General features: G+C 36.9%; 1 protein-coding gene across 2 annotated transcripts in view; it reads left to right on the top strand.

Moving 5' to 3' along the window:
* Nucleotides 1-27,516, top strand: part of Grm8 (glutamate metabotropic receptor 8) — a 688,307-nt gene that overhangs the window by 443,288 nt on the left and 217,503 nt on the right. For both annotated transcript variants that reach the window (XM_048340162.1, XM_048340161.1), the window contains one exon: nt 8,130-8,330. In XM_048340162.1, the coding sequence (XP_048196119.1) occupies nt 8,130-8,330 (201 nt within the window). The remainder of the gene's footprint in view (nt 1-8,129; nt 8,331-27,516) is intronic.

The following is a 27,516-nucleotide window of genomic DNA, read 5'->3' as shown; positions in this document are numbered from 1 at the left end:
TATCCTCAGTTGTTTTTTTTTTATTCTCCATCTCCTCTTCAGTCGTACTGCTTTATGGAGCTGGCAAGTTGGCTTGCCCTTTGATGAAATTTGGGAGATCTGTGGGTGGCTTCCCTGGTTTGGCTTTGTGCTGGTTCCCGCTGGTCCATCAGTGGGAGACTTGTTTGTGTCCTGGCTCTGGGTTTGAGTTTGGCTGTTGAACCTTACTGCCCAGTGGGTGAATGTGACCGTCTTGGTTGTTGTCGAGGTGGTCATCATCACTGCACTTGGGGGTGAGTAGGTTCTGTGTCTTTCCCTGTGGGACAGTGTCCTGCCGCTGTGTTGTGCTGACCCTAGCGTGCCCCTGGTGGGGGTTTGCTGGTCGCTGATTCAGCCTGGCATGGAGGCTTTTCTTTTCTTTGGTTCTTTTTTCTACTGGGTATCTTGGTCAGAGGAGCTCACCTCTCAGGCGGTTTGCCCATCTGTGTGGATTGCTCCGGGTCCGGTGTTGTTGAGGGGCGGCCCACCCACTTGTGCGAAATGTACCAATCTGAATGTGTGCTGCCGCTGGGGGGCTCTGCCCTCCTGTGCGGGTGCGCCAATCAGAGCAGGTGCTGCTGCCCCCCTGTGCGAAATGTGCCTACCACTGTGGGCGCTGCTGCTGGGGGGCCCTTCCCACCTGTGCGGGGTACGCTTACCAGAGCGGGCCCCAGGTTGTTGGGGTGTGCTTGTGCCCTCCCGCGAGTCCGCTGTGGAGGACGGTATGTGTGGGCCCCAGTAGGATCAAGTGTCCGGGCACGGGTTGGTGCCCACAGACTGCGTCTGGGCTGCGAGGGGGGCATGTGATTGGGCCCAGGTGTCCCTCTGGCTGGTATTGCCCACCAGTGAGCTTGTGACTTTTGTTCAAAAAGTCCGTGAGGGTCAGGCGCCTCAGGTGGGGCTTCCAATGCCTGCTGGTCCCCGGGCCCCTGTTGGGGAGGGGGCGAGGCCAGTGCGGCCAGTTCAGGCTCCTCTGCTGCCTTGGTGCTGCTCCACCCCTGCTAGCTCCTGTGTCCTCCCAGAGTCTGAAGGGACCTTTTGCTGCCTGATTTGGGGGGTTCTTTGTTCCCTTGGGGTGGCGAGGGGAAGAGAGGGATCTCTAGCTTCTTTGTAGGGTTTGGGTCTCTGATAGTTGGTCTCCTGTTGAGGGAGGGGATAATGGGGAACTTACTGGTCCTGGATTGTGTGTGTGTGTCCCACGCTGCTCTTGGCCCTTCAGGGGTGTGGGGCTGAGGTGTGGTGATCGGTCATTTGGTGGTGGCGGCCCCGGCTCTCCCCTTCTGCAACGCCCGGTTCCCCCACTGCTTACGTCCGATCCCGGCTGTGCGGTCCCGCACCTCCCGTCGGCCGCCATCTGTCTCGATTGGTCTGTGCACCCCCTGGGGTCCGTGGAGTCCTGCTGTCTGGACTCTGCACTCCCGCGTGACTTTTCAGCAGTCAGTCTGCCATTCACCGGGCCCCCTTTCCCAGCTTGGCCCTGTTCGGGCCAGGGTCAGTGGGTGGGGGGAGGGTACCCCGGAGATTTTCTGGCTCCATGCAGGTTATAGGCTCTTCTTTTTTTATTATTTTTTTTTTCATTTCCTGTGTTTCTCTGTTGCTTCTGGATGCTGGGTTTGCTGGGTTCTTGATGGGGTGTTGGGTGCTGGAGTTCCCAGCTCGCTATTCAGTTGGAACGAGTTGGGGTGCCTCCCTACTGTGGCGGCACCAATCTTCCTTCAGTCTCTCTCTCCCTCTTTACATTTACAATTTTATTCATTTTAACAACTATTACTATAATTCAGATTTATTTCAAATTTTCATCCTAAAATTTTTTGCACATTTGAAGTCTCTCTTGATCCAGGTAACCATTGATCTGGTTTTCAAGTCTCTAATATTTCCCTTTTCTAAGTTAGGTTTTGGTAGTTCAAACTTGTCATCCCATCACTCAGAAGGATGAGACAGGGGCAGTGTGAGTTCAAAAATAAAAATTGAAAGGGACACAAAATTTACCTGTCCCTTAATTTCATATAAATAAAGCCATATACCATGCAACATTTTATGTTTGTCTTCTTTCACTTACCAAGATATTTCTAGGTTTATCCATTGGTAGTTTTGCCTTCAGTCAGAGGAAAAAACCAACTGTACAACCCTGGGGAAGTGTGGGAAGGGAATTGTGGAGTGGAGGAGGTGGGAGAAAAATGAGGGAGGCGGTAACAAGTTTGATGAGAAATGTACTCACTGTCTTACCTATGGGACTATAACCCCTTTGTATATAACTTTGACAACAAATAAATAAAAAAGTAACTAAATGCAAATTCTAGAACTGAAATGTTAAAGTACTAAAAAGTCTTAAAAATAACTAAAGTTTAAAATTCCAGAGAGGCTTATGGAGGCAGAATTCTAAGCTGATCTCCCAAGACACAACATTGTAACCCTTACCTTTGTACACAAGCCCCCAGTTTTTAAGGTTGTGAATATAATGGGACTTAATCCTGGGTGCTTGCTGAACTGAATATAGGGAGATTATGTACTTAGGCCTAACTTAAATGATCTGAATCCCTTGAATCTTTTGTTTTTTAAAGAAATGTCAAGGAAGACTGTGCTCACACTTGCCTCTGTGTCAATGCATCAGGAAAGCATTGTATACAAATTTATTCCATTAAAATGCTGACGTATATTTTTATAAACTTCCAGAGAGGTTACAGTGCCATTAAAATACAATGATATACTACATCCAGAATATTTGGGATCTAGGATATTTAAAGAAAGAAAATGTTCACATGTGTCTACCTCTTGCATGCATACTGTGAATGGTGGGACATTCCCAAATGCTATAATGTCCTCATGGTCATTGGTTCCTTTGAAGCGACTTGGCTTACACAACTTGTGTTCTATGCTTGTTGTCCACTCTTCATCTTGCAGTAATGGAAACATGCAAGCACTCCCATTTCCTTAATGTTCACAAAAGGAAACAAAATCAGATTAACAAATGGCAATATTCATGGAAGAGATGTAATGTGTGTGTGCAACAGAGAGACAAACAACTTGACGTGGAATATGAGACACTGATTTATTTTAAAATAGTCTCTGATTTTAAACTTCAGGCCAAGCCTTTCCCTTTTATTTTTCCTCTATTTTTTCCCCACTTTCTTTTTTTAAATTTACTTTTTATTTATTTTAACTTTTATTGTCAAGGTGATGTACAGTGGGTCACAGTTACATACATAAAGTAGTGAGTACATAAACTAGTGAGTACATTTCTTATCAAACTTGTTACCTCCTCCCTCATTTTCCTCCTACTTTCCCTCCCCCCACCCCATTGTACAGTTAGTTTACAACATATTGTCTTGTAAGTATTGCTGCTGCATTGGTTCAGTTTGCTTTTTTCCCTTTGTCTCAGCATTATGATGTTCCCTTTCCCTTCCCTAATTCAAACAAACAAAAATATAATACCCAGGGTACTAAAATCAAATACAATGACAACAGGGGCTAAACCATAGAGAAATTAAACAAAAGAAAAAAGAAATAATTTCACATAGTATGTGAAAAATAACAATGATAAACTGCTAGTTACCATACTTCATACTTTCTATAGTAAGAGAAAATATTTAATTCTTTTAACTTTTAATTTTATATTTACTGTCTTTAAACAGTTGTACCAGGAGTTGCCATTCAACAAAGCAGTTCATGAATACAATGCATATTTATCAGTCACCCCTTTTGTAATTCTGCCCCACCCCTTCCTATTCTTCTCCTCAACTTTCTTAGTTTCATAGAATATACATTGACCATTATGACTGCATTCTCTCCCTCACTTCCTTCCTCTACACCATTCATTCCTGTGAGCCCCTCTGTCTTCAAATAAATACATAAGTACACATGTAAATAAATCAACCACCTTTCCTGACAGAACAGTATGACAAGAGAAGACAGAGATAAATGGAAAGATAATCAACTTTAGTAATAAGTCATAAACCTTTGGATAAAAAAGCCTCAGGGAATATGGAGAAAAAAATTAAACCATTACAACAATAATAAAAGCCTATCCTACCGAAGCAAAAGAAAAATGGTTAATTTTTTATACTCTCATTCATATTTTTCTGACTTCTATTCAGAATCAGCTTCAGGCCTCCCCATGATAGAAGTTTGGAAATTCACAGGTGTTAGGAATTACACAGAGTTCTTCTAAGCAACACATTTTGTATCTTTGGACTGATCAAACCACGAACCAAAAACATTAAAAATAAAAACAAAAGCAGTAAACAATCCATCAGACAGAGGTGGGAAATGTTTGGCCCATGAGACATATAAGGCCCTGGACATCAATTGATGGCTGACAGGACAGACATGTGCTTCTGGTGGGCTGACCATGGCCATTTGCCTGTATTGAGAACATTGTATGGTTTCCAAATGTTGTTATAAATGTCTAAATGACCATTGGTAGAAAATGATGGTTTCCTAGCTCTGTAATGTGCTATTGCTAATATATCATCTTTATTCCCTACACAATATAGTACAGCACCTATTCATACAATATTTACAATATTTGCATTATATTAGGTATTATAAGTGATTGAGAAATTATTGAAAGATGTGTAGTGATATGCAAGTGCCTCATCTGATAATGGTCCCCAGGGGGATAACAACACCCGTAGACATACTGAGAAGAAGTACATGTGTTATTTTACTCCTTCTTTGATAGGAAAAAGAGGGGTTCTCTTAGTTTCATAAACCATGACATAATTGTTCTTATTTTGATACTCCTTCTAGGCCATCACTCTATAGTGATATTTTTCAAGTATGAAGACATTGGATTAGAGTAGTGATTTATGAAAGCAGATTCACAGATGGGAGTGGTTATATCCTAATTTCTTGGACTAGATTTTGATGTGACAGGTTCCCGAGGGAGGAGACGCCGATGAAGTCAATTCAGAGTGACGCCTAGGAATCTGTACTGAAGAAGATGACTGAGCAGTGCCCATGAGCAGTGCTCTGGACCTTGTAAGACTTCATTTTATATCACCAGGTTCAGTGAAACGAAGTCTATGAAACACAGGGGTATCCTTCCAAGGATAGCTCTTAAAAGTAGTTTTTCAGACTCACTTTTCTATCACTCAACCCTGCCTCCCATTCCTCAGGCCTGGGCACTGTACCTGAGCTTTTTTTTTTTTCTTTCTTTCTTTCTTTTTTTTTCATACCAAGCTAATAATCTACCACTTGAGCCACAGCTCCACTTCCAACTTTTTGGTTGTTAATTGGAGATAGAGTTTCAAGGGGTTTCCTGCCCAGGCTGGCTTTAAACTGAGACCCTCAGATGTGAGCCTCCTGAGTAGCTAGGATTACAGGTCAGGCCCCAGGTTGTTCCAGGGTTGAACAACTTTTGGTGTCGTGTCCTGAAAACCCCCCTTAGTCCTGAACTCAGCAGAGGTGTTGGTAGCCAGATAAGTATCCATCCACAAAGCAGCAGCTGAATCTCTCCAGTTGCTGTAACAATTCTTCAGTATTTATGAATTGTCTATTTGTGGCTAAACATGTGGGAGGCAGATTCTGGAGAGAAACAGAGAGGACTGTTTTCATAGTAACTTGATGGGATTCTGGGCACGGTGGCTCTGTCTCAGGACAGCGCAGAGGTAGGGAGGGGACACTGATATATCATTCTCATGTCTGTACAAATTATCACTTGGATCATAAGGCTGATGAAGCTGGATTCTGGAAGCTTGAGGATCCTCTTTATGACAAGTGGTAGTATTTACTGTCTACTTGTGCTCTCAAACCCAAAAAATCAAGAGAAGGCTTTTAGGAAAATGATTTTTCCTTACGATAGCCTGATTGAGATACAACTTAAAAGGAGATCCCCGGCTGGGCCCTGCTGGCTCACGCCTGTAATCCTAGTAATTCAGTAGGCTGAGATCTGAAGATTGTGGTTAGAAGCCTTTCCAGGCAGCAGTCTGTGAAACTTTTCTCTAATTAACCACAAAAATGCTGGAAGTGGAGGTGTGGATCAAATGATAGAGTTCTAGCTTGAGCCAAAAAAGAACTTCCAGGATAGCACCCAAGCCCTGAGTTCAAACACTGGAACTTTCACACACACACACACACACACACACACACACACACCCAACAACAATAACAAACAAGCAAAAAAACGTAATAAAGGAAATATGGTAGGTAATTGTAAATGTGGTCTGGTAATTAGGTAACAAGTAAGGCTTAGAAAATGAATTCTCCAAAAGTCCATTTACAAAATAAATTAACTTGATTGCCATAATCAATCTAGTTTTTGAGACATTATAATTAGTGTTTTAGATTCCAATGTATATTTTTAGCCATACTAAAAGATGACAGTATCAAGAAAGTAGATTCTGGGCTGGGGATATAGCCTAGTGGCAAGAGTGCCTGCCTCGGATACATGAGGCCCTAGGTTCGGTTCCCCAGCACCACATATACAGAAAACGGCCAGAAGCGGCGCTGTGGCTCAAGTGGCAGAGTGCTAGCCTTGAGCGGGAAGAAGCCAGGGACAGTGCTCAGGCCCTGAGTCCAAGGCCCAGGACTGGCCAAAAAAAAAAAAAAAAAAGAAAGTAGATTCTGAGATTAGGAGCAAAGAAGCTTAATTTTGGCAATGAGTAGTTGGGACATAAAATAAAAGGGAAGTGTGTGGAAAAGGGCAAAGCAGTTTGGTATCCCAACAGATTCAGAAACTAGAATGCCAACCAGACAGCCAGTAAAGGAACAGTGTCACAAGTGATTGAGACCAGAGGAAAATATGCCCAATAAGTAGATGAAGAAAAGTGAAGTAATTGAAGAAAGTAGCTAGTATTGCCAGAGTATACATGCCCAAACAGAAAACAATAATTTCATTTGACTCTACACTGTCTAAATTTAGAAGAATATGCATTTTTGTGGCAAAAATAAATATTGTTGAATTATTTATTACAGACAATTAAAATGTATGAGCAAATTTAAACAATTTGCTTTTGTCATTTAGAGTGTTACTGATGAGTAAGGTTTTGGGGGAAGGTTAGCCTTTGGTAATAGATATTTTGGTAATTTTTGTTTTACTTCCCAAATTCTTACCTTTTACTATTTTTGTTTTCTGAAGGTAGAGAGAATATTGGGTTGTCAGTGTTACATTTGGGAATATTTCCTGAATCTCTCCCTTATATCTGTTGTGACTACAATAACCATGAATCTTAGTCTCCTCTTCTTCAAAAAGGGAAGACTAGCTCAGAGCTGATATCTAATGTATCTTCAACTTTTAAATGCTTCTAAGATAAGCAACAACCTAAAGGCAATCCTTAATACATATGCCTAAACACTGACACTATTTCTCTGACTGACATTTATTTTGAGAGATCTATATTTTTAAGTGGAAAAATAAGGTGTAAAATTGAATTCAAAAAGAAAATAAATAGTATGGCTCTCTTTTAAACGATAACCACAGTCACTTGTGCAACTACTGTCTTAAGATGGTCACAAAATGGCTATCAGTGAGAAGAACACATGTAAGACACAGGGAGACCTTACTTTGGGCATCTAATTAAGTGATGTGCATAGAGTTGACAAAGATAAAAAGAATGACATTTTACGGGGCTGGGGATATAGCCTAGTGGCAAGAGTGCCTGCCTCGGATACACGAGGCCCTAGGTTCGATTCCCCAGCACCACATATACAGAAAACGGCCAGAAGCGGCGCTGTGGCTCAAGTGGCAGAGTGCTAGCCTTGAGCGGGAAGAAGCCAGGGACAGTGCTCAGGCCCTGAGTCCAAGGCCCAGGACTGGCCAAAAAAAAAAAAAAAAGAATGACATTTTACGCAAAAGTTCAAGTCACTGCCCAAATATTATGCACTTACTAGCACGTGCAGTGTGTTGTTAGTAAGTTGGAAATACAGATAATGAAACAACAATTCTTTTAGTTATTTTATGTATTTGTGATACTAATGAAGTAGTTTCTACTCTTTCCAAATAAAGAATCCAAATGCCCAGTTCAAAAACCCTGGCTCAATAAAGACAGGATTAAAGGAATCAGAAGTGAAATCAAATAGTTGATACTGAGCATTCCTGAGGGGATGGAAATCATTTCACCCAGGATTGAAGGCTAACCATGTCAATTGATGGTTCTCCATTTTCTTTGCAGGGTTGGAACGGATTGCTCGAGATTCATCATATGAACAGGAAGGGAAGGTCCAGTTTGTCATCGATGCAGTCTACTCCATGGCATATGCCCTACACAATATGCATAAAGATCTCTGCCCCGGGTACATTGGCCTCTGTCCACGCATGAGCGCCATAGATGGAAAAGAGCTACTTGGTTATATTAGGGCTGTACATTTTAATGGTGAGTTACAACTTTTTTTTTTGGTCTACAAATACTCGAGAAATGACATGGTATTTTTCCCTTCCTACATATAGAAGACACTTAGGCAGACTGGAAACCACAAGATTAGAAGCTGTTCTTATTTTTAATCAGAAGTGTGAGTTTTACTACTTGCTTATAAAATCTCAACCTATTTTTTGTGTGCTACCATTAATCTGCTTTTGAAAGGAGCCAAAATGAAAACTAAGCCTCTATCAGTCAAAATATTCTGCTTAAATATGACTATTTCAGAAACAACATAGAGGGCTCATTCAAAAAGACTGACAATAATACAGATTTATTTGAATATGTTTTATTTCTGCCATTATTAGGGAAGGGATTATAAGCTATTTTGTTTTGAAACCAATTTTCAGCTTTTTAAATATGAAACCGATTTGGAGGAAAATGGATGACTTGGGGGTTGCTCTGTATTATACTCTAGGAGTAAAAAAAATAAAAAGGACAAACTGGGGGTCGCTACATGTACTCTGAGTGTTTAGTTTCTGTGTCTTCTTTCCTTGTGTTTTCCTAATGATTTCTTTCCTTGAGCTTTCCTTCAGTGGCTGGGAAAAGGAGCTATGTATGATACAGTGTAGATGGAATTTTCCTAGTGTAGAAGCAAGCAGTATTGCTTTTGTCACTGTGACAAGAAACTGATACAGAATATGCTGGGTTCTCAGTATTTAGCAGAGCACAGTGGAGCTGCCTGTCTGAAGTGATGGAATTAGTGAATACTGCTATTCTTTCATCTGACTTGTAATGGCTGCTGCCCATGACTTTGGCCATTATTTTCAAATGAAATGATAGAGTGCTGTGAGCTGTCTACTTCTTTGGGTTTGGCTATAATCCACACAGAGGACATGCCTCTGAGTCACACACAGGGCTATGCTGTCCATCACAATACACTCCCGTGACCTCAGCTGCCAGCTTTTCTCAAAACAGCACAAGGTCATCCTCAATTTAGAATTCAAGTGGAAACTTCTTTTGCTGTTCCCCTCCTCGCCCCGGCAACATAAGGCAGAATTTGATTTACATTTAACTCAAAATATCTTTCACTTTAGCAGGAGTTTTACATTAATTCTTTTGTTAATATAAGCACTTAGAGAGGAGTTTGAAAATAATTTTCATGCAGTTGTCAAGCAGAGCAAAAGAAAATTGTTCCAGTCCTAAGGTATTTACTGTAACAGAATGTTGGGAAATTTTTCATTGATCCAACCATGGTAGGAAGTGGGATGAAGTTTGCCAATGAGTAAATTTTCTTAATAATGAAAGCTCTTCCTCAGATATGGAAATCTTATAAAGATGCACTAGACATAAGAAGTGTAAAAGGTGATTCACTAATTTTACTTTTAATCTTAACTGTAGATCAAAACCTAACTCCTGATGATTTCAATTACTAGATTATACTGTAATATAATGATGCTATTATGGACAGTTAAAAGAGTATGTTAATGTCTAATAGCTATGAAGACAATTTACCTTTAGACTCCAATGAACTCTGAGCTCTTCTGGATACTTTTTGTAGACTTTTATTTTTTTTACAGTATCCAAGTACAATTCCCTGTTCTTGCCTTTAGGGCCGATTTCTTTCTAGAATCTGCTTCTTTCAGTCTAGTGTGGGCAGAGAAGCAAATGTAACATTTTGTTAATTTTGTCAAGAGATATTTATCAAACATACAGATTGTGATCAGAATTATGACTGGTGATAAAGATACATAACTGATGAAAATAGAACAATCCTGGGTTTAGAGTTTCTTGGGCACTTAGAAAGCACACAAAGCTATAATTATGTAATCTTCTGCTAAAAGAGAAGATATGAATTGGAATTAGAATTTACAAGAATGGAACTTCTCTATGAAAATTTCTCTAATGTAGGGGAATTTAAAATTTGTAATAGGGGAAGTTTCTAATCTAGAGAATTAGGTGTGAATGAACTTGGGAGAGGACAGATATCTAAAAAGAGAGGGGTACAGTGATAGGGATATATATGCTGTGTGGTTTTGTGGATAACTCTTAAGGGATATTCATCTAGAAAGTCAAGGGGACCTATGAAGCCTAGCAAAACTGTGTTGATACACATACCTGTATGTAAGTAAGGAGAAGGTCACAGAAAATATACAAGTTTAGTGTGTAAACTTGAAAGAGAACTGCTTTGAGCATACTAGAGATTTATTTTGTGAGTCTGGAGTCCTATAGCTGATGACACAGAACAAGAAGCCTGAACAGGAAGGAGCAGGTTGTCATGTGATAAAAAAATTCTCTTGATTTTCAATAATTTTCAGGATGTTCATCATGCTTTTTATTTTATTGGTTTATCTATTAATGTTTTTCCATTATTAATGCTTTTATGATGAAAAGACAGGGCTGTTCAAATAGAAATAAAACATCAGAAGTATTAAATGATAGACACACACTAGAGTAACACAAAGGATTCTGTTCATTTTGAGCCTTGTAATTAATCAAAGAAAGAAAGAACTGCAGTGAAAACTATGCAATGGGAATAAATCCATCTATATGTCAAGTTACAGTAAAAGCCCTTAAAAATTATCTTCAAAAGAAAAATATTCTATGGAATGTTGACATTCAAATGAACCATAAAAATATTTAACAAAATTTCAGCAGAACTAAAGCCTTCTTGACCGTTTTGCATATGTACTCACAATCAAAGCTAAGGAAGGCAATGCTATCACATCAAAGGATAATCCATGGAAAGGTAGTTTCTAGAAGCATGAAGATCTGGAGGCATGAGGGAGATCTACATCTCCCTGATGTAGATTCAGAACTTTTGCACTTACTTTGATTATATGGGGTGGTAACAGCCTGTGAAGAATTCAAGATCATTTTCATTATACTTCATTATGCCCCACTTTAAAAAATGCTAGGTTAAAAACAACCTACTTGTAAAACTACCAGCTCAGTCAGTTAAACTAAGAACTTCTGGTTTGAATGGGTTAGCATCATCTTGGCCAACTCATTTTTCTTAGTCTTATTTGCTAATCTTAAAGGCGCCTCGAAGCTATTTGATTCTACCTTCCAATGCTGTATACATTGTTGTTGTTTGGTGGGAACTTCAGAAGCTGTAAATAGATGTTTAGAATGTGTGTTCTTTTGGGAATCTAGAAACTTTTACTTAGTGCTATTGATCTGAAAGTCTGGCTGTGTTACATTGGTGATGGTCTGAGTTCTCATGAAGTGGGATAGCCCATCCAGTGACTGGAGGTACAAGGGGGAGATTGGCCTCACCAAGTATTTGTTAGGATGAGTTTTTCAAAACCTGAAGCATCCACAACTCCTTATTGTACACAACAAATCATATACTAGGAAGGTTTTAGTAGAACATTGCTACTGGCAGTTGTTAAAAATATGAGTTGCACACAATGGACAGGGAGGCCATCAAGATTTACTGTCAGGATCACTGAGCTACAAAATGTTCTCTTAAGTGATTAACAAAAATGAGAACCATTTTCTGGAATCATTTAGTAATGCCCACTTTAATATTGGATAATGATGGCCCCCAAATTTAATTTCTATGTAGATAACAGTGTTATTAAGCTGTTTCTTTTATTAATGACATTAATATTAGGATGTATTTTTTTGTGAGTCCATTTTAGTTTGAGAAATGAAGACCATAACACCAATTTGGAGGCAGATTCTTTTGGCTTATAAGAACTTGGGATGAACTATTGTCCAAATCACTGAACACAGTAGGGACCATTTGTGTATGAAATTTACATGAAAAATTTAATCTTGCTGAAATTGTAACTGGAGTTTTTAACTTTTTTTTTTTTTTTTTTGCCAGTCCTGGGCCTTGAATTGAGGGCCTGAGCACTGTCCCTAGCTTCCTTTTGCTCAAGGCTAGCACTCTGCCACTTGAGCCACAGCATCACTTCTGGCCATTTTCTATATATGTGGTGCTGGGGAATTGAACCCAGGGCTTCATGTATACGAGGCAAACTCTCTTGCCACTAGGCCATATTCCCAGCCCAGATTTTTAACATTTTTTACTTGAACAACATTTAAAACAACACATACTTTCTCCAGAATATTATTCGACACTGTAAAAGAATATATTAGAACTTAGAAAGATAAAAGATTAGTGTTCCAGTCCAAAATTATTGATTTTAATAAACAGATTTTTTTTATTGCTGGAAAATTTTGCCTAAGCAATCTCCTGAATCTGTGTTACAAAAATTGATTCAGAATCATGGTCTACCTTGATTGATTCATGTTTTCCTTCCAACTTTAGCTGACCTCTCTTCTCTATTTGGGAAAACAGAGGAAAACAAAGACTTGTCTATTAGGATTACTTTTTTATGTTACTACTTGAACAAAATACTATTTCTATAAATTTTTTAAGCCTTAAGATCTATCAAAAAGAAAACAAAATAAAGGAGTTCAGATATTTTAGAAACACGAGCAACTATGCCAATTCCTTACTTTTAAGCAATGAAATATTAATACTGTACAACTTGTATAGAAGATTTTTCTGTTGCTCAGAGAACCTTCTTTATTATCATACAGAAAAAAGTGTCAGAATTTGAGAGATATATCTCCTCATCCCTTGTAGCTGGGCTAATGTTAAGGACAAATCCCAACACAATGATATATTAATCATGATTCTTTGAATATAGGTAACAATAACTAAGTTAAGTTTGCTTAATTAAGCTAACAGAAAGAATTTATGAACATATCTCATAGCAGAATACAGAATGATCTAAGAAAGTACTACTAATAAGAAACAAAACTTGTCAGACACCCTAATATCTTTTTGTCTGTCTGCATTGTCTGATTTCTTTTTGTATATCTTTTCTCTACATGAACTTCACTGTAATGCACAAAAGCATGCTGCTTTGCTAAAATTGTGCTATTCTTGGCTCTAGACACTTGCTGAGACTAAGAAACTGGAATTGAGATTAAAAATATATATTAATGTAATATGTTAAAATGTATATTTAATCTCAACTGCAGTTTCTTGAAAGCTTGAATATTATTGTCAAAGTTAGATTAAATGTCAAGTCTATTCCAAATTAATGATGTCCAAAATGTCCAAATGGTCTTTGTTCCAGGAACAAAATTCTTGGTCATGGAATGTTTGTTTATAATAAAAAAGCTATTTCAAAACTTTCTTTAAGTGGCTTTCTTTAACTTAGCCTTCAATATTATAATTCACGATCTTTTATTTATAGAAAACAAAGAGATAAATGATAAGCAAGTCCAAGGAAGAGTTGAAATGGGAAGACTTGGGCTCGATAATTGAGGGCTTTGGGCTGACCTTGGACTAAACTTGATTACTTGCCCAATATTACAAATTAATAATCTTAGGAAAGTAACCCAATTTCCCTAAATATTTATTGATTCATTTATAAAACGGAAGTTCTGTCTATGTATATATCTACCCATCTATCCATTCATCTATCATATATTCAATAAATTTGACCTAATTTTGGATATGTAATTGAGATTTACATATATACATGTATATTATGCCTGTATGTGTATTTCCTTGGCATCCTGTGAAATCTCAATATAAAACAATAGGACTAGGAAGGTGTTTAATAAAGAGATACAAACTGTACAGTAAATGCAGAATGTTTAATCAGTAGAAATATGAGTATGAGTCGATCTGGAAATGATGATAAAATGGGTGGCATGAGACCGAGGACTGGAGAATCTTTAGGAAGACAGAAATGCAAGGCACTCAACTGGAGGACCAATAGTGGAAGTTGAAGACAAACCAGACATTGGAGAGGAAACTTCTGCTATGATACCAATAAAGAGATTTTCCTAGAAGTCTTAGCCACTTGAATAGTGGAACCAAATGTAATGGCTTTCCATTGTTGCACTGCATGGGAAAGTATGTTACAGCTAAGATAGCCATGTATTCTGTCTAGATTAGATCAAATGGGGCTCCTTCTCTCCTTATTTTCTCTCTTTCTTTAAAAATTATCTACAGTTTTTGAACTAAAGGAAGGTATGTAATGGAATAGTTCCCATGTTATTAGGGGCAATTAGTTTCTGGTGATATTTCACTTCAAAAAGAATCTACCCGAAAATTAGAATGGAGCCTTGATTATTTTTCTCTTTAAGGTTATTAACTCTTATAATTACATTAAGCTTTAATCACAAAGTTAGTTTGAAAGAGTGGGATATGAATACAAAAATTCTTTTTATTCTGGTGGCTAATCATTATGCTGGGGATTTTTGACTTCCTTTGTCTTTTGTTTGTGCTCAAAAACTATGACTATAAAATAACTTTTCTTCTGAACCATTTTTCTGAAGCTAAGTGAAAATTTCCCAAGTTCTAATTCATTTAAAAAACTTTCTGTGTACTGAGATTGTGTCACAGACATTCGTTAATGAACACTTTGCATTAGAATTGTGCCATTTGTATTTTTCCTCCTTTCCTTTCTCACTTTTCCTTACTTAATTTCTCTTTATATCTTGAACTTCTTTTCCTTTCTTTCTATTCTCTTTATTCAGGTGATTTCTTTGAGTTTTCTTGTGTTCTTTCAGTAACCAAAAGAGTGGCAAATAGCTAAGAGTCTGAGCTTTTGAGAGATATCCTTAGATTGTGAGACTGGATAATCAGTTAAACTTTGTAAGTCTCTCTGTTCTTAGCACTGGATGGAAATGAGCAGAAAAGCTTTAAAGTGTTATGTGAGCATTTAGTGAGCTAAGTCTTGCTTAAGGGCTCAATGCAATGCCTGCATTTTGTGAATAATCAATAAATGGTAGCTATTATTATTTTTACTCTGCCCCTAGAAAAGAATAAATCCTCTGAATTTCAAACAGACACACACATAAGCTCTCTAAAGTACAAACTCCCTTACATGCCTTTCATTTCTGAGCACCTGAAAAACCTTCTATCATTCAAAATATGTCAGCTTATGATTTTCTCAAGATTTTATGCCTTTTTCTTTTGCTTGGGATTTTTAGGTTACCTTTTTCTATTTCCTTGGTGCGGTCACTTTCTGAACTTTTCATTTACTGTTAGTACCTTAGAGTGAGATAAGAGAATTGAGGACACAACTCAACATTAATCAATTTTTTTTCCCCCTCGAGTAAAATGACAGGGCAGGTAGGTAGCTGGAGGCTCTTGCTTGTAGTGGAACTCAGGGAATGTTAACTTGAATGCAATGTAGTTCCCCGGTTAGGAGTCTCATTGGAAAGTCAACCATGGGCTGAAAAGGACATCTGTGGTAACTAGAACTCACCAGTCAAACCCAATGCTGACAGAGAAAATGTGAACCAGTGCACAATCTTATTTATTTTTTCAGGACAAAGGAGACTCAACCCCACTTCAAAGAATTGACTAAAAATCATAAGCTCTACCCCTTCTAAAAGTAGTCCAAGTAGAGATGAAAAATACATATTTTTGGCAACAAAAGTGGATCTGAGGGTGTAATAGTAATTCCAAAGGGGCACACCTCTGTGCTTTTCGGAGCACTCTTAACTTCCTTTGTCTTCCTCTTGGTTCTCATAAAACTTAGGCTTGTGTTGAATTTTATATGCCCCTCATTTCTAACTCCTTTGGGCTTCCCTGAAAACTTGAGGTGATGAAAAATCATTTATTTCACTTTCCCTTATTTTAAAAGATATGTACAGAAAAAGAAGTGTAATAAACCTACAGCTCAACAAATTCTCTTAAACTCAAAGCATTGAGTCAGAATTCTGAACATCTTCAGTTAGCATCCAGGACATAGAACCAAACCCCCAAATTCCCCTTTCACCCCTCATAACCTCTCTTGAAGAAGTCACTGTCTAACTGTACCACTACACAGCCAGGGTTACCTGCTTTTGTACTTAAATAGATGAAGCTGCTTTTATGTCTGACTTCATTCACTGCAGTTTTTGATAAAGAAGAAAGAAAGCACATTTACACTATCACCTCTCTCTATTAATATTAGATTCAATTATGTAAATTTACTTTGTTAGGTATTCAGTAGTTAATTTTTAAAGCTCAATGAATTATTTCATGCAGTTCTAACCTTTAATAATTATTAATGAAGTTTAAGTATATAAAGAATTAAATTTTTACTTCAATACTACAATTTCTTTGAAAGTGATAAAGAAAATACTTCCTTCATGAACTTTTCCATCTTGAACATATTCCTATCATTATTAAGTAATAGATTTTAGTTTTTAGAGACATCTTTAATTTTACAAGAAGTAGAGTTGAAGGTGTAGGAGTCCCAGTAGTTGATATTGGGCTTTATCACACATACATAATGATATTTCACAAATGCATAGTGTTAGTACTCACCAACATATCATATATAATAATTCCAGCACCTTAAAAATTCTCTGCATCTCATATATTTATCACAGTGTACTGCTCTCCAACCCCTGGCAATCACTTATCTTTTATTTCCACAATATTCTCTTTTACAGATTGTCAAGTTTGGACTGGGAATATGGTTTAGCGGTAGAGTGCTTGCCTTGCATGCATGAAGCCCTGGCTTCAATTCTTCAGTACCACGTAAACAGAAAAAGCTGGAAGTGGCGCTGTGGCTCAAGTGGTAGAGTGCTAGCCTTGAGCAAAAAGAAGCCAGGGACAGTATTCAGGCCGAGTCCAAGCCCCAGGACTGGCAAAAAACAAAACAAACAAACAAACAGATTGTCAAGTTTGAAATTCTATAGTGTAAATTCTACAATGTAATAGCATTTTCATATTGATTTTTTTTCACTTAGATAAAACACATAACACACACAGGCTTTCCATGTGTTTTTTTATGGTTTAGAAATTGATTTCTTTGTAGCATAAGATATTCTGTGGCACAGGTACACCACAGTTTATTAGTTCATGTGCTAAAGGGTATTTGGAGCCATTTTGGTTGTTTCTACATTTGGGAAATAGTGATGCTATAATAAAGATCCATGCTCAGATCTAAGTTATAAACATCTTTGTGTAAACACTAAGGCACTTGATTGCTGGACCATACAATAAAAGTGATTTGTTTTATTTGAAACTGCCGAACTCTTCCAAAGTGGTGTTGCCATTTGCATAATTGTCAGCAGTGAATTACAGTCCTGTTATATCCCCAGTAGCATTTTAGTGTTTTCGTATTTTGAATTCTTTCCACTCTGATAAGTGAGTCATGGCATTACACTGTTGCTTTACTTTTTAGTTGCCTAGTGGCACATGATACACATGTTTTCGCATAGTTATTTTTCATCTGAATATCTTTGTGGGTTCAGTTCTGGTATTCAATTTTCAATCGGGTTATTTTACATTAAGGAGTTTTAGGGTTCCTTTTATATTTTGAGCCACTGCCCTTTATCAGATGCTTTTTTTCTAATTTTTAAAAAAATTTTTTATTGTCAAACTGATGTACAGAGAGGTTGCAGTTTCATATGTTAGGCATTGGATACATTTCTTGTACTGTTTGTTGCTTCCTCCCTCATTTCTCCCTCCTCCCTCCCCCCTTCCCTTTCCCCCATATGAGTTGTTCAGTTCATTTACACCAAACAATTTTGCAAGTATTGCTTTTGTAGTCATTTGTCTTTTTTACTCTGTCTCTCTAATTTTTAAAATTTACTTTACTTTAATTTTTTTATTAATTTATTTCATTGCTATTGTAGAGGTGATGTACAGAGGGATTACAATTACATGAGTTATGTAATGAGTACACTTCCTTTGGAACAGTGTCTTCTGTTCCCTCATTCTTTCCCAGTCCCTTCCTTTCTACCCATAACTTGTATCGTTCAGTTTCACTCATGTCCAGTGAGCTCTACTACTGCACTTTTATACCCTTTACCCTCAGTATCAGATGTTTTTTGTAACTGTTTTGTCCCATGCCGTGGCTTGCTTTCAGATTTTCCTTGCATCTTTGAAAGAGCAGTTTTCTTTTGAATGAACTCCAGTTTACTAGCTATTTCCTTCTTAGATCAAGCCATTTATGTCTAACATTCATTTTGAGCATATTTGTGAAGGTTCTCAGATCTAGGTGGATTCATTTTTCTTTTTGGCATGTGAACATTCAGACATTAAAGCACCATTTAAAAGATAAACCTAGAGGGTTTAATTTTGCTTTTATAAATTTTTTTATCATAAAGGTGATGAGTAGAGCAGTGAACATTCAGACATTCAAGCACCATTCATTTAAAAAATAAACATAGAGGGTTTATTTTTTGCTTTTATAAATTTTTTTGTCATAAAGGTGATGAACAGAGCAATTGGAGTTACATAAGTCAGCTAATGAGTACGTTTCTTTTTGTAAAATGTCATTCCTTCCCTTATTCAAACCTAGAGGTTTTGTATCAGTATTGGCACAGGCTAACATTAAGGTTCTAGAATCTTTTCACAAATCTGGGAGAATAATTTTAGAAAATGCTTTCAGGTAACTAAAAAGAAATTTGATCATACTCAGTTGTGAAAATGTCTTTAGAAGTGTAGGCAAAAATTCCATGTATCTAGAACATACTACCGTGTGTGTGTGTGTGTGTGTGTGAGAGAGAGAGAGAGAGAGAGAGAGAGAGAGAGAGAGAGAGACAGACAGACAGAGAGAGACAGACAGAGAGAGAAACTGTGCGAGGATGTGTACCATCATTGTGGTTGCCTTGAAGGGAGGATATGACTGTCGTGAGGCAAATGAAAACTATTAAGTTTGAGTTTAGAAACTGCCCAGTGAAAATAAATAGTTTTGTATAAGACACACTGGGCAGATGCAATGCATTTGATTAATGTGTAGAGACATACAAAGTATCTCCTCAAGTATATTTCATCTCCCAGGGAGTAGTGTTCTCCAAATTCCTTCACATATAATCAGCATTATGAAAAAAAAATACTCCTGATTGCCTGATTCCAGCAGTCTTTCTTCTGGGCATGAAAGACAAGGAAATTACACTGCTTCAGCTAATTCTCTATGACATTTCCAAAGTACCAAAACCAAGTGTGTAGTTTGCCAAATTTATATATCTATATATCTATAATATATATGCATATATATAATATATATGCCATACTTTTGTTATATCAGAGAGGAAAACACATTTACTTTTCCAACTTAGTTGTTAATGACCATATGTCACACTTGTTACCACCTCTGGAGTCAACACAGAATATAGTCTCCAATGCTAATGTGGCATTTAAGTAAAGAAGCAGCCATACTCCTGAGTGTACTTCATTCTTATTCCCACATTCTCATTTTCCTATTTCATCTTTGTCTTCTGACATGACATTGTCCATTTCTCGAAAAGCTTTAGTCTGATGTTTTAGAAAAATTTTGCAGATAGTATTTAAATAAGACTTAGTTGAGTACAGTTTTCTCATCCTGGGTAAACTTCAATCAACCATACACAGAATAGAATATGTCTTGGAGTGTAAGAAGAGATGGTTTTCTCCTGCTATAGTCTCTAGTTAACTAGTAGATCTGGATGAGAAAGTTTTTTTTTCTTTCCCTTTTTATGCCTGTACAGCCATCAACTATCAGATATTGTTAAAAAATAATGAGAATTTTATTGCCACATTTGAATAATATTCTTTTTATACTTTTACAGGTTGAGTGCTTCATAGCTTTGTAGCATTTGAGCCTCTAAGGGGACTGAACATACAAAATTTAAGTAATGCTACCTTGGACAATGATATGCTAATGCGTGACTGAACAAATATCATTTTGTGTTGATTTGTTTTTTGTTTCTTTTAGCATTACTTGAAACCATCTTTTGGCCTTAGAATATGATAACAATGTTCTTCGTTGGTACTGAAGCAGAAAATAACCAGTCTATAAATTTTCCAGCAGCCTCTACAACACAAAGTGCTTATGAAATTAAAACACATTAAGCAAACCAATGATGGTTTCAGTGAAGTAGCTTTAAGTTATGAATCACATCTGAGTAAAGAGTGAAATCCCGAAAGAAAAGCTTTAGAGTTTTGTAACGTTCACCCCCAGGAGGGCTCCATGCAGATGCCCCTGACCTGTTTAAGTCAAGTCTGAGCCCAATACCTGAGTTACATAAGTAACTGGCATACCTGGAGGCAGTTACCACCTTCTCTGAGATCACATCCAATCCACCTGGTCATACCTCCCACTTTTTCCTATATAATCGGGCTCAACACAGACCCCATTCGCTTTCCTTTTCTCTCTTATTCTCTCTTGCTCTTTTTAATCTTTTTCCCTGCTTCCTTACCCCCATGTGTCTCCACACCGCCACCTTGCAGTTTGCTTCCCCCCACCCCCGCAATAAACTCCTTTCTTCCTGAACCATGTAATGGGTTTTCCTTTCTGGAAAACCTTACAAGTTTATTATGGAAGGTGTGTAAACATACATTATATAATCTGTGTGACTCTTTACATACAAAGAGACAAATAAAGAGAAATGTGAAATGATTTATCTCCTGGCCAATGTCATCATAAGCCTTCCCTTCCCATTCCTTCTTTCCTTCCTTCCTTCCTTCCTTCCTTCCTTCCTTCCTTCCTTCCTTCCTTCCTTCCTTCCTTCCTTCCTTCCTTCCTTCCTTCCTTCCTTCTCCTTCCCTCCCCCTCCCTTACCCTCTCTACACCTCTCCTCCCTTCTCCTCTCCACCTCTCCCCTTCCCTCTCCTCCCTTTTCCTGGCCTTTTCTTTCTTTTGTCTCTTCCTCTCCCTTCCTATCCCCTCTCCCTCTTTCCTCTCCCCTCTCTCTCTCCTTCCACCCTGCCTCTTTTTTCTTTACAAGGTCTTTCTATGTACCCCAGGCTGATCGCAAACGTGGGATCTTCCACCCTCAGCCCTCATGATGCTGGAATGATAATCATGATTCAACATGGCTAGATTAGATGAAATTTCCTAGCTGTGTAGTATTGGGTAAAAGTAGAATTTTTGAATGCTTCATTTCTGCTTACAGAAACTTAAGTAAATCCTATAATATTTTAGCTCCTGTTAACTTTTTAAAATATGTTTTTATTATCTTTAAGTAGGTGTACAAAGAAGCTGCCATTCAACCAAGTGTTTTATGACTACAATGCATATTGATGCATGTCACCTCAGTCGTTACCCCCATCCCTCTCAACCTTACCTCTGCTTTCAATTTTCTTAATTTTGTAGGATATGCATTCTACTCTTGACTATATTCTCGCTCCACTTCCTCTCTTCATTTGTGTTAACTTTTGGCTGGAATTTACAGAAAATGTTTCTAGAGCCATTACTTTTGTTATTATATCTTAAGAATAGAATAGCAAGTTCTGTGAACAACATCTATCTTCTTCAGTTCAACTTTTAGATCATCATAATTTAAGAGTAAACTAAATGTCCTACTCATACATGCTAGAATAAAACACAACATTTTTGATATTTTATTCTGTATGAGCCTCATAGGAAACCTGCCTTTAAGACATATGTCAGCTTAGATGGTGTTATTGGATAGCATGAAAGATTGTTCTTAAAGTTTCACCACAACATAAAATATTAACTCTCTGTATTTCAATAGTTCCTTCAAATAATAATTCCTGATTAGTCTATCCATCTCTATCATTTAAGTTGATTTAGGTCTAAACAGTTAAATAATATGTTACTATACAGTGTTACTTCTATAAGAGTTTAAATACTTCTCTTGTGGGTAAAGGAATCACTACTATTTAATCACTACTATTCAAAAGACCTTTTACAGTTTTCTGGCAAAAAGAATACTGTCACAAATATATAAAATTGATGGGTTTAAGTTACTTGAAATGCAGATTTGGCAGGATCACATGAAATTAGTTATGTAATGTCTAGGAAACCATCAAATCACTTTAAAACTACATTCATTCTCCTCCCCCACCCTTACCACCCTGCTTCCCATCATTGGTGTTAAAGTCTAAGTATTATGTAAATAGCTGAGGTGAAAATTAATCTTTTCACTTGGGACTTTGTAAAGGTGAAAAGAACTGAACAAAATTGCTCCTGGGTTTTCTTATTTTGCACTTCCGCGTAAGACTTTTTATGATACGTTTTAATTTTATACTTGTTGAATATTTTTAGTTTTGAATTGAATCAAGGAGCTGAAATGAGACCTGCAATTCAGTTTAATGATCCATGCTCCAAATATCCAGAGTCCCAGTAGGACATTGTTCTAGAAGTAGTCACTCGAAATTTTGAATTCTGCATTTGTTCAACAAGCCATCAATGCAGAAGATGGTTGATAGAAACTATGAAAGCTGTAGTATGTTATTTATTTGTTAATTTGCTTATTTGTTTGGAGTTTGAACTCAGGTACTTGCACTTGCCCTTTGGCTTTATTTTTCACATAGGATTTCCCTTTTATGCCAACGCTAGCATGGACCATGATCTTACTTATGATTCCTGTGTAGCTGGGATGATATCATGCTCTATCTACCATGCCTACCTTTTTCATCAGTTGAGAGGGCGGGGTCTTGAGAACTTTTTCCTTAGGCTGGATTTAAACCACAGTACTGGTCTTGACCCTTCAAGTAGCATGGCTAAAATTTCATGCATGAGTCATTACACTTGTCTTCTATGTGTTAGTCTTTATTAGAAACTGGACCAGGAGCATAGTCCCTTCTTTTAGGAGTATGCAGTTAATAGAGCAAGCAGTTAACCATCAGCCCGAGACAGGATGTGAATGAAGTATTTGAGTTACAAAAAAAAACAAAACAGAGAAACTTGTAAGAGAAGGGTCAGGTGAGTTCAGGAAGAAAATTAGGAAATGTGTCTTTCATGTGCTAATATCTGAGAGTAAAATGACAAAAAAATTGGAGGAGAACCCTTATGATACAGAAGACAGAAAAAAGATGCTAAATTCTTCACAGGACTGAGGTACTGTTTTACTATAGAATGTGGTATTTCTTGAATTTCTCAAAATATAATTGTATTATTGCAGGCTTCAGTGGCATAGTTTCTTGTAAACGTTTAGTAGAAATCCACAGAAATCCAGAAACGATGCCTAGAATGTTAAGAGTCCAGGCTTGTGTTCCATATCAGCTGGCCCTGTACCCCAATGTGCTTAGGTTACATGGATTTAGAAAAATAAGGGTTTTCTTTGCAGTTCCTATTGAGAAAGTGCTATTACTGAATACTGAAGAAGGATGTTGACTTGTCACTCCTTCCCTGGTAGTGATTGGAGTTGTTGGAAAGTATTACATAAAAACATTGGGTAATAGGCAGCACTGTTCCTAATTTTCCCCACTGTTGTGATGACTGCTAGGAACTTTGAGGATGAATGAACTTTCTCCATTCATTGAGTTCTCCTCTCTTCTTCTCACCCCTGGCCCCTAAGGAAAAAGCTCATTTGGATGGGGAGATTTGTAGTTGGAGTCTTGTGCTTGGGGGCAGAGTTGTCTTTCTGGTAAAAGTCATATGAAAAGATTAGAAGATTCTCGGGGGTGGGGGGACAGCAGCAATGAAGTGCAGAGATATTTCTTTAAGCACACGGGTCCATTCTAGCCTTTACTCTGTGGAGGGATTTTTTTGTTTTGTTGTTGTTTTGTTTTGTTTTTGATTTTTTTGTATCTGTCTGCTGACCAAAGTTTACTGTTCTGGGTAGAAAGGCTTGGCACAGGATACTTTGATTCCGCTCAAGAATTAGGCTCTGCTTGTGTAGCTGGCTCATTTTCCTCTCATGGGAATAAAGAGCCCTCTGTATTGTTTCTTCTACTTTATGAATTTTTCACCATGGCATTTGAAGCCACAGTCGTAGCTAACTAAAGTATAGTTGTGCCTTCTTTCTCCTCCTTGAAGTTTCTGCTTCCTTGGAGAGCACCATAGGGAATCATTGAATAAACCAAGGCAACACTCGGGCATCTCTAGATTTCCTGTCCACATGGTGCAGGTCCTTATAGAGCCTCAAAGTAATATAAATCCTTTACAGGTTGAAGTTGAAGTCAGGCTAAGATAAAGTAAACACTGATACACACACTGCACACACACACACACACACACACACACGCATTATTGAAGGCTACAATAGATACAAGAAATATCCTCCCAAAAAATAATGTTTATTTGCTCACTTCATTGCAATAGAAGTCAAAAAGTTAAACACTCGGCTGTAATAACAATAAAACCATACAAAAACTGAAAATTGGAGAATAATTCTTCTGTTGACTGTATCCTGTTGAAATGGTTCCTGGATTTAACATCGTTTTTGGGGATGGAACATTATTTAAACTTGTGGTACTATGTATTTATTTGAATATTTACAAAGGAAGGTAGATGCAAATCCAAAATTTATGATGTTCCAGGTAGATTTCTAAGTAAGAACAGTACATTCACATGAGATAATTAATGCAGTCCTCAAAAGAGTACAATGGTATAGAGATGTTCCTATCCACCTTTCTACAGATGAGGAAACTGAGGCACATACCCAGTTTGCTTGCTTGATTAAGTGGTAGAGTCAGGATTTGAGCCCTTGAAGAATTACTTAGTTTGTATTCTCAGTCCTAATTACTATGGTGATTATGGTAATTACTGCAGTAATTAAGGTCTATCACCTCTAATGATAACACTATTGGAAAAGCAAAGGAAACTTGTTAGGGAAAAATACCCATGTGTCTAAAAGAGAAAACAAAGAACATTTATAATTTAGGTTGAACTTTGGGACTAACAAGAGTCAGATCAGTTTCCAGTAACTGTGAAGCTAATAGGAAACTAAATGAAAATGGAATGAGCAGCCCAAAACAAGCTGCTCCCAAGAACTGGAAGTCAATAATAAAACAAATATGAACAGAAGTTCTTTCCAGAATAGGTATGACATTTATGACATTCATGAGGTAACTCAGACAGAGACAGAGATTTCTTCCAGCCCAATATTTTTTTCTCAAACTTATCTGAGCAAAGGTAACACATAGAGTAAAATCCATCCAGTGGAAGGGTAGAATGTGATGTGACTTACACAAATGTTAAAATCACCATTAAATCATGATTTGAACTATTTCATCAACTCTAATATTCCTTAGTATACCTCTTTGCAATTAATTTTGTATACTAGATCCTACTTATGGGTAGCCAATAATCACCTTATTTGCCAATAGATGTTTGCTTTTAAGATAATTAGCATGACTATATGCCTACATTTTGCAGTGTTTTGGTCTGGTTTCCTCCATTTTGCACAGAATATTTGAAATTCACTCATGTTGTTGTGTTTATCAGTAGCTTGTTACCTTTGAGTTTTGGTATAAGTATCTGAAAATTCATTTAGGCATTTTATAGTTGCTAGACCCTTGGGTTGTTTTCGTGTTGCTTACTTTTTTATTGTGCAGATTGAAGTACAAATCTGTAAGAACATTTGTTTTTATTTTTTCCCCTTGGGTAAATAATTGAGAATAAAATTTCTGTACTGTGTGGTAAGAATGCATTTAACTTTATAAAATAATGCAAATTGTTTTCTAAAGTGTCTGTACCATTTGCATTCCTGGCATTAATAGAGGGCAAACCCAGTTCTTTACTCTTCTCCAACACTGACAGTGTCATTGCTTTTAATTTTAGCTATTCTAGAGGGGATATGATGAGTTCTCTTTGTGGCTATTATTTGCATTTCTCTGATAACTAGTCTTCTTGCATACTTTTCCCTATGTTTATTTGCCATTTACTTATCTATCTCACCAAATATTATTTAAAAATAAACCATTGATTTCTTAGTATTGAATTGTAAAAATTAAATGCTTAATCTCATCAATATTTTCATCTTGAAGTTTGAGTGTTACAGTATTTATGTTTAAGTATATGACACATAGGAAAGTTAGTGTTGAGGCTCATTAAAAAATATGAATGTCCATTAGTTTCACCTCCATTTGGTTAAAAAAAATCAACTTCTTATTAGTTCATCTTTATGTCTGTTAAGAATTCATCAAACAAATATGTGAAATAGACATTTCTAGACCCACATTAGTCTAAATTTCTAATACTCCACTGTATTTATTACTGTAGTGTTTTTTTTCAGGTCAGAAATTGCACACAACTATTATAAACTATGTTTGTGTTCTTAAAACGTACTTAGCCATTCTGTCTTTTGCATCTCCATGTCAATTTTAGGAATACTTTGTTAATTTCTAAAAAAGTAAAGGAAGAGGAAAAAATAGGAAGATTTGCTGCAATTGTAACTGGGATTACATGACTATTGGTCAATTTCCAGAGAATTAACATTGTAACATCTAATCTTCTAGCTATGATCATGGTGAATTTTCCACTTATGTAGATGGTTGAGATTCTCTGTCTGTAATGCTTGTATTTTTCAGTGTCATGATGTTACAATTTTGTTAAATTTTTCTTTATTTTTTTCTATTTTTGACGGCCATATGTGACCATAATTATTTAGTAATTTTAATTGCTGTTTGTTTTATAATAATGAGGAATTTTTGTATGTTCATCATATACCTAGGAATATTACTCATATTTTGTTTATTTTTGTAGACTTCTCAGGATTATCCTCATAAATAATAATGATGTATATGAGTAGAAAATATTAGTTCTTCTTTTCCAACATACATGCTGTTCAAGTATTCTTTCTTTTTTATAATCATGATTAGGTCCTCTCATATACTTATTAAATTAAAAACATGAATAAAAGTGGTAAATGCAGAAATTCTTACATTTTCCCCTGTCATAGGCAGAAATAACTACATTTTAAACATTTAATATAAGTGAACAATATAGATAAATCTAAAAAGCATAAATGACATAAGAAACTTTTAGAGCACCTTATGAGACCCTATTATATATAATAACATGAATGTTAATATATACTATGTATGTTTATAGGTATAAATGTAAGTGAATAAAAATGTACACAGGAATGATATAAATTCATAGACATTAGTTATTTTAGTTTCTCTTCTGGAGTAAAGAAGATAAATTAGATAGTTTCCAGTAATGATACCATACAAATACAATTAAGAAATTGTATTCTCATGACTTGAAAGAAAGATTAAGGAAGGAGAAAAGAGCTGATAATTCCCCAACATACAGAGAATATAGGGAGAACTTTATTAGCATCCTGGGATGTACAAGCATAAAAATACAGGTGTGAATACTTGAAATATATGTTTGTTAGTAAGAAATGAGAAATAAAATTGGTTAATACATTGACATCAGAATATGTATATAATTAAAATCTCAGTAGAATAATTTTGGTCTGATAGCACGCAGAAGGGTAGGTATGTATGTGTAAATGTAAAGCTGGCAGAATGCATGAACACAGACTGGGAGGGAAGCAGTGTCTACGAGCCCATGATCTTATATATCTGAAACTCAGA

Source organism: Perognathus longimembris, chromosome 2, assembly GCF_023159225.1.
Source record: "Perognathus longimembris pacificus isolate PPM17 chromosome 2, ASM2315922v1, whole genome shotgun sequence".
NCBI lineage: Eukaryota > Metazoa > Chordata > Mammalia > Rodentia > Heteromyidae > Perognathus > Perognathus longimembris.
The sequence above is the reverse complement of the archived record's forward strand: the minus strand, read 5'-3'. Positions and strand labels throughout refer to the sequence as shown.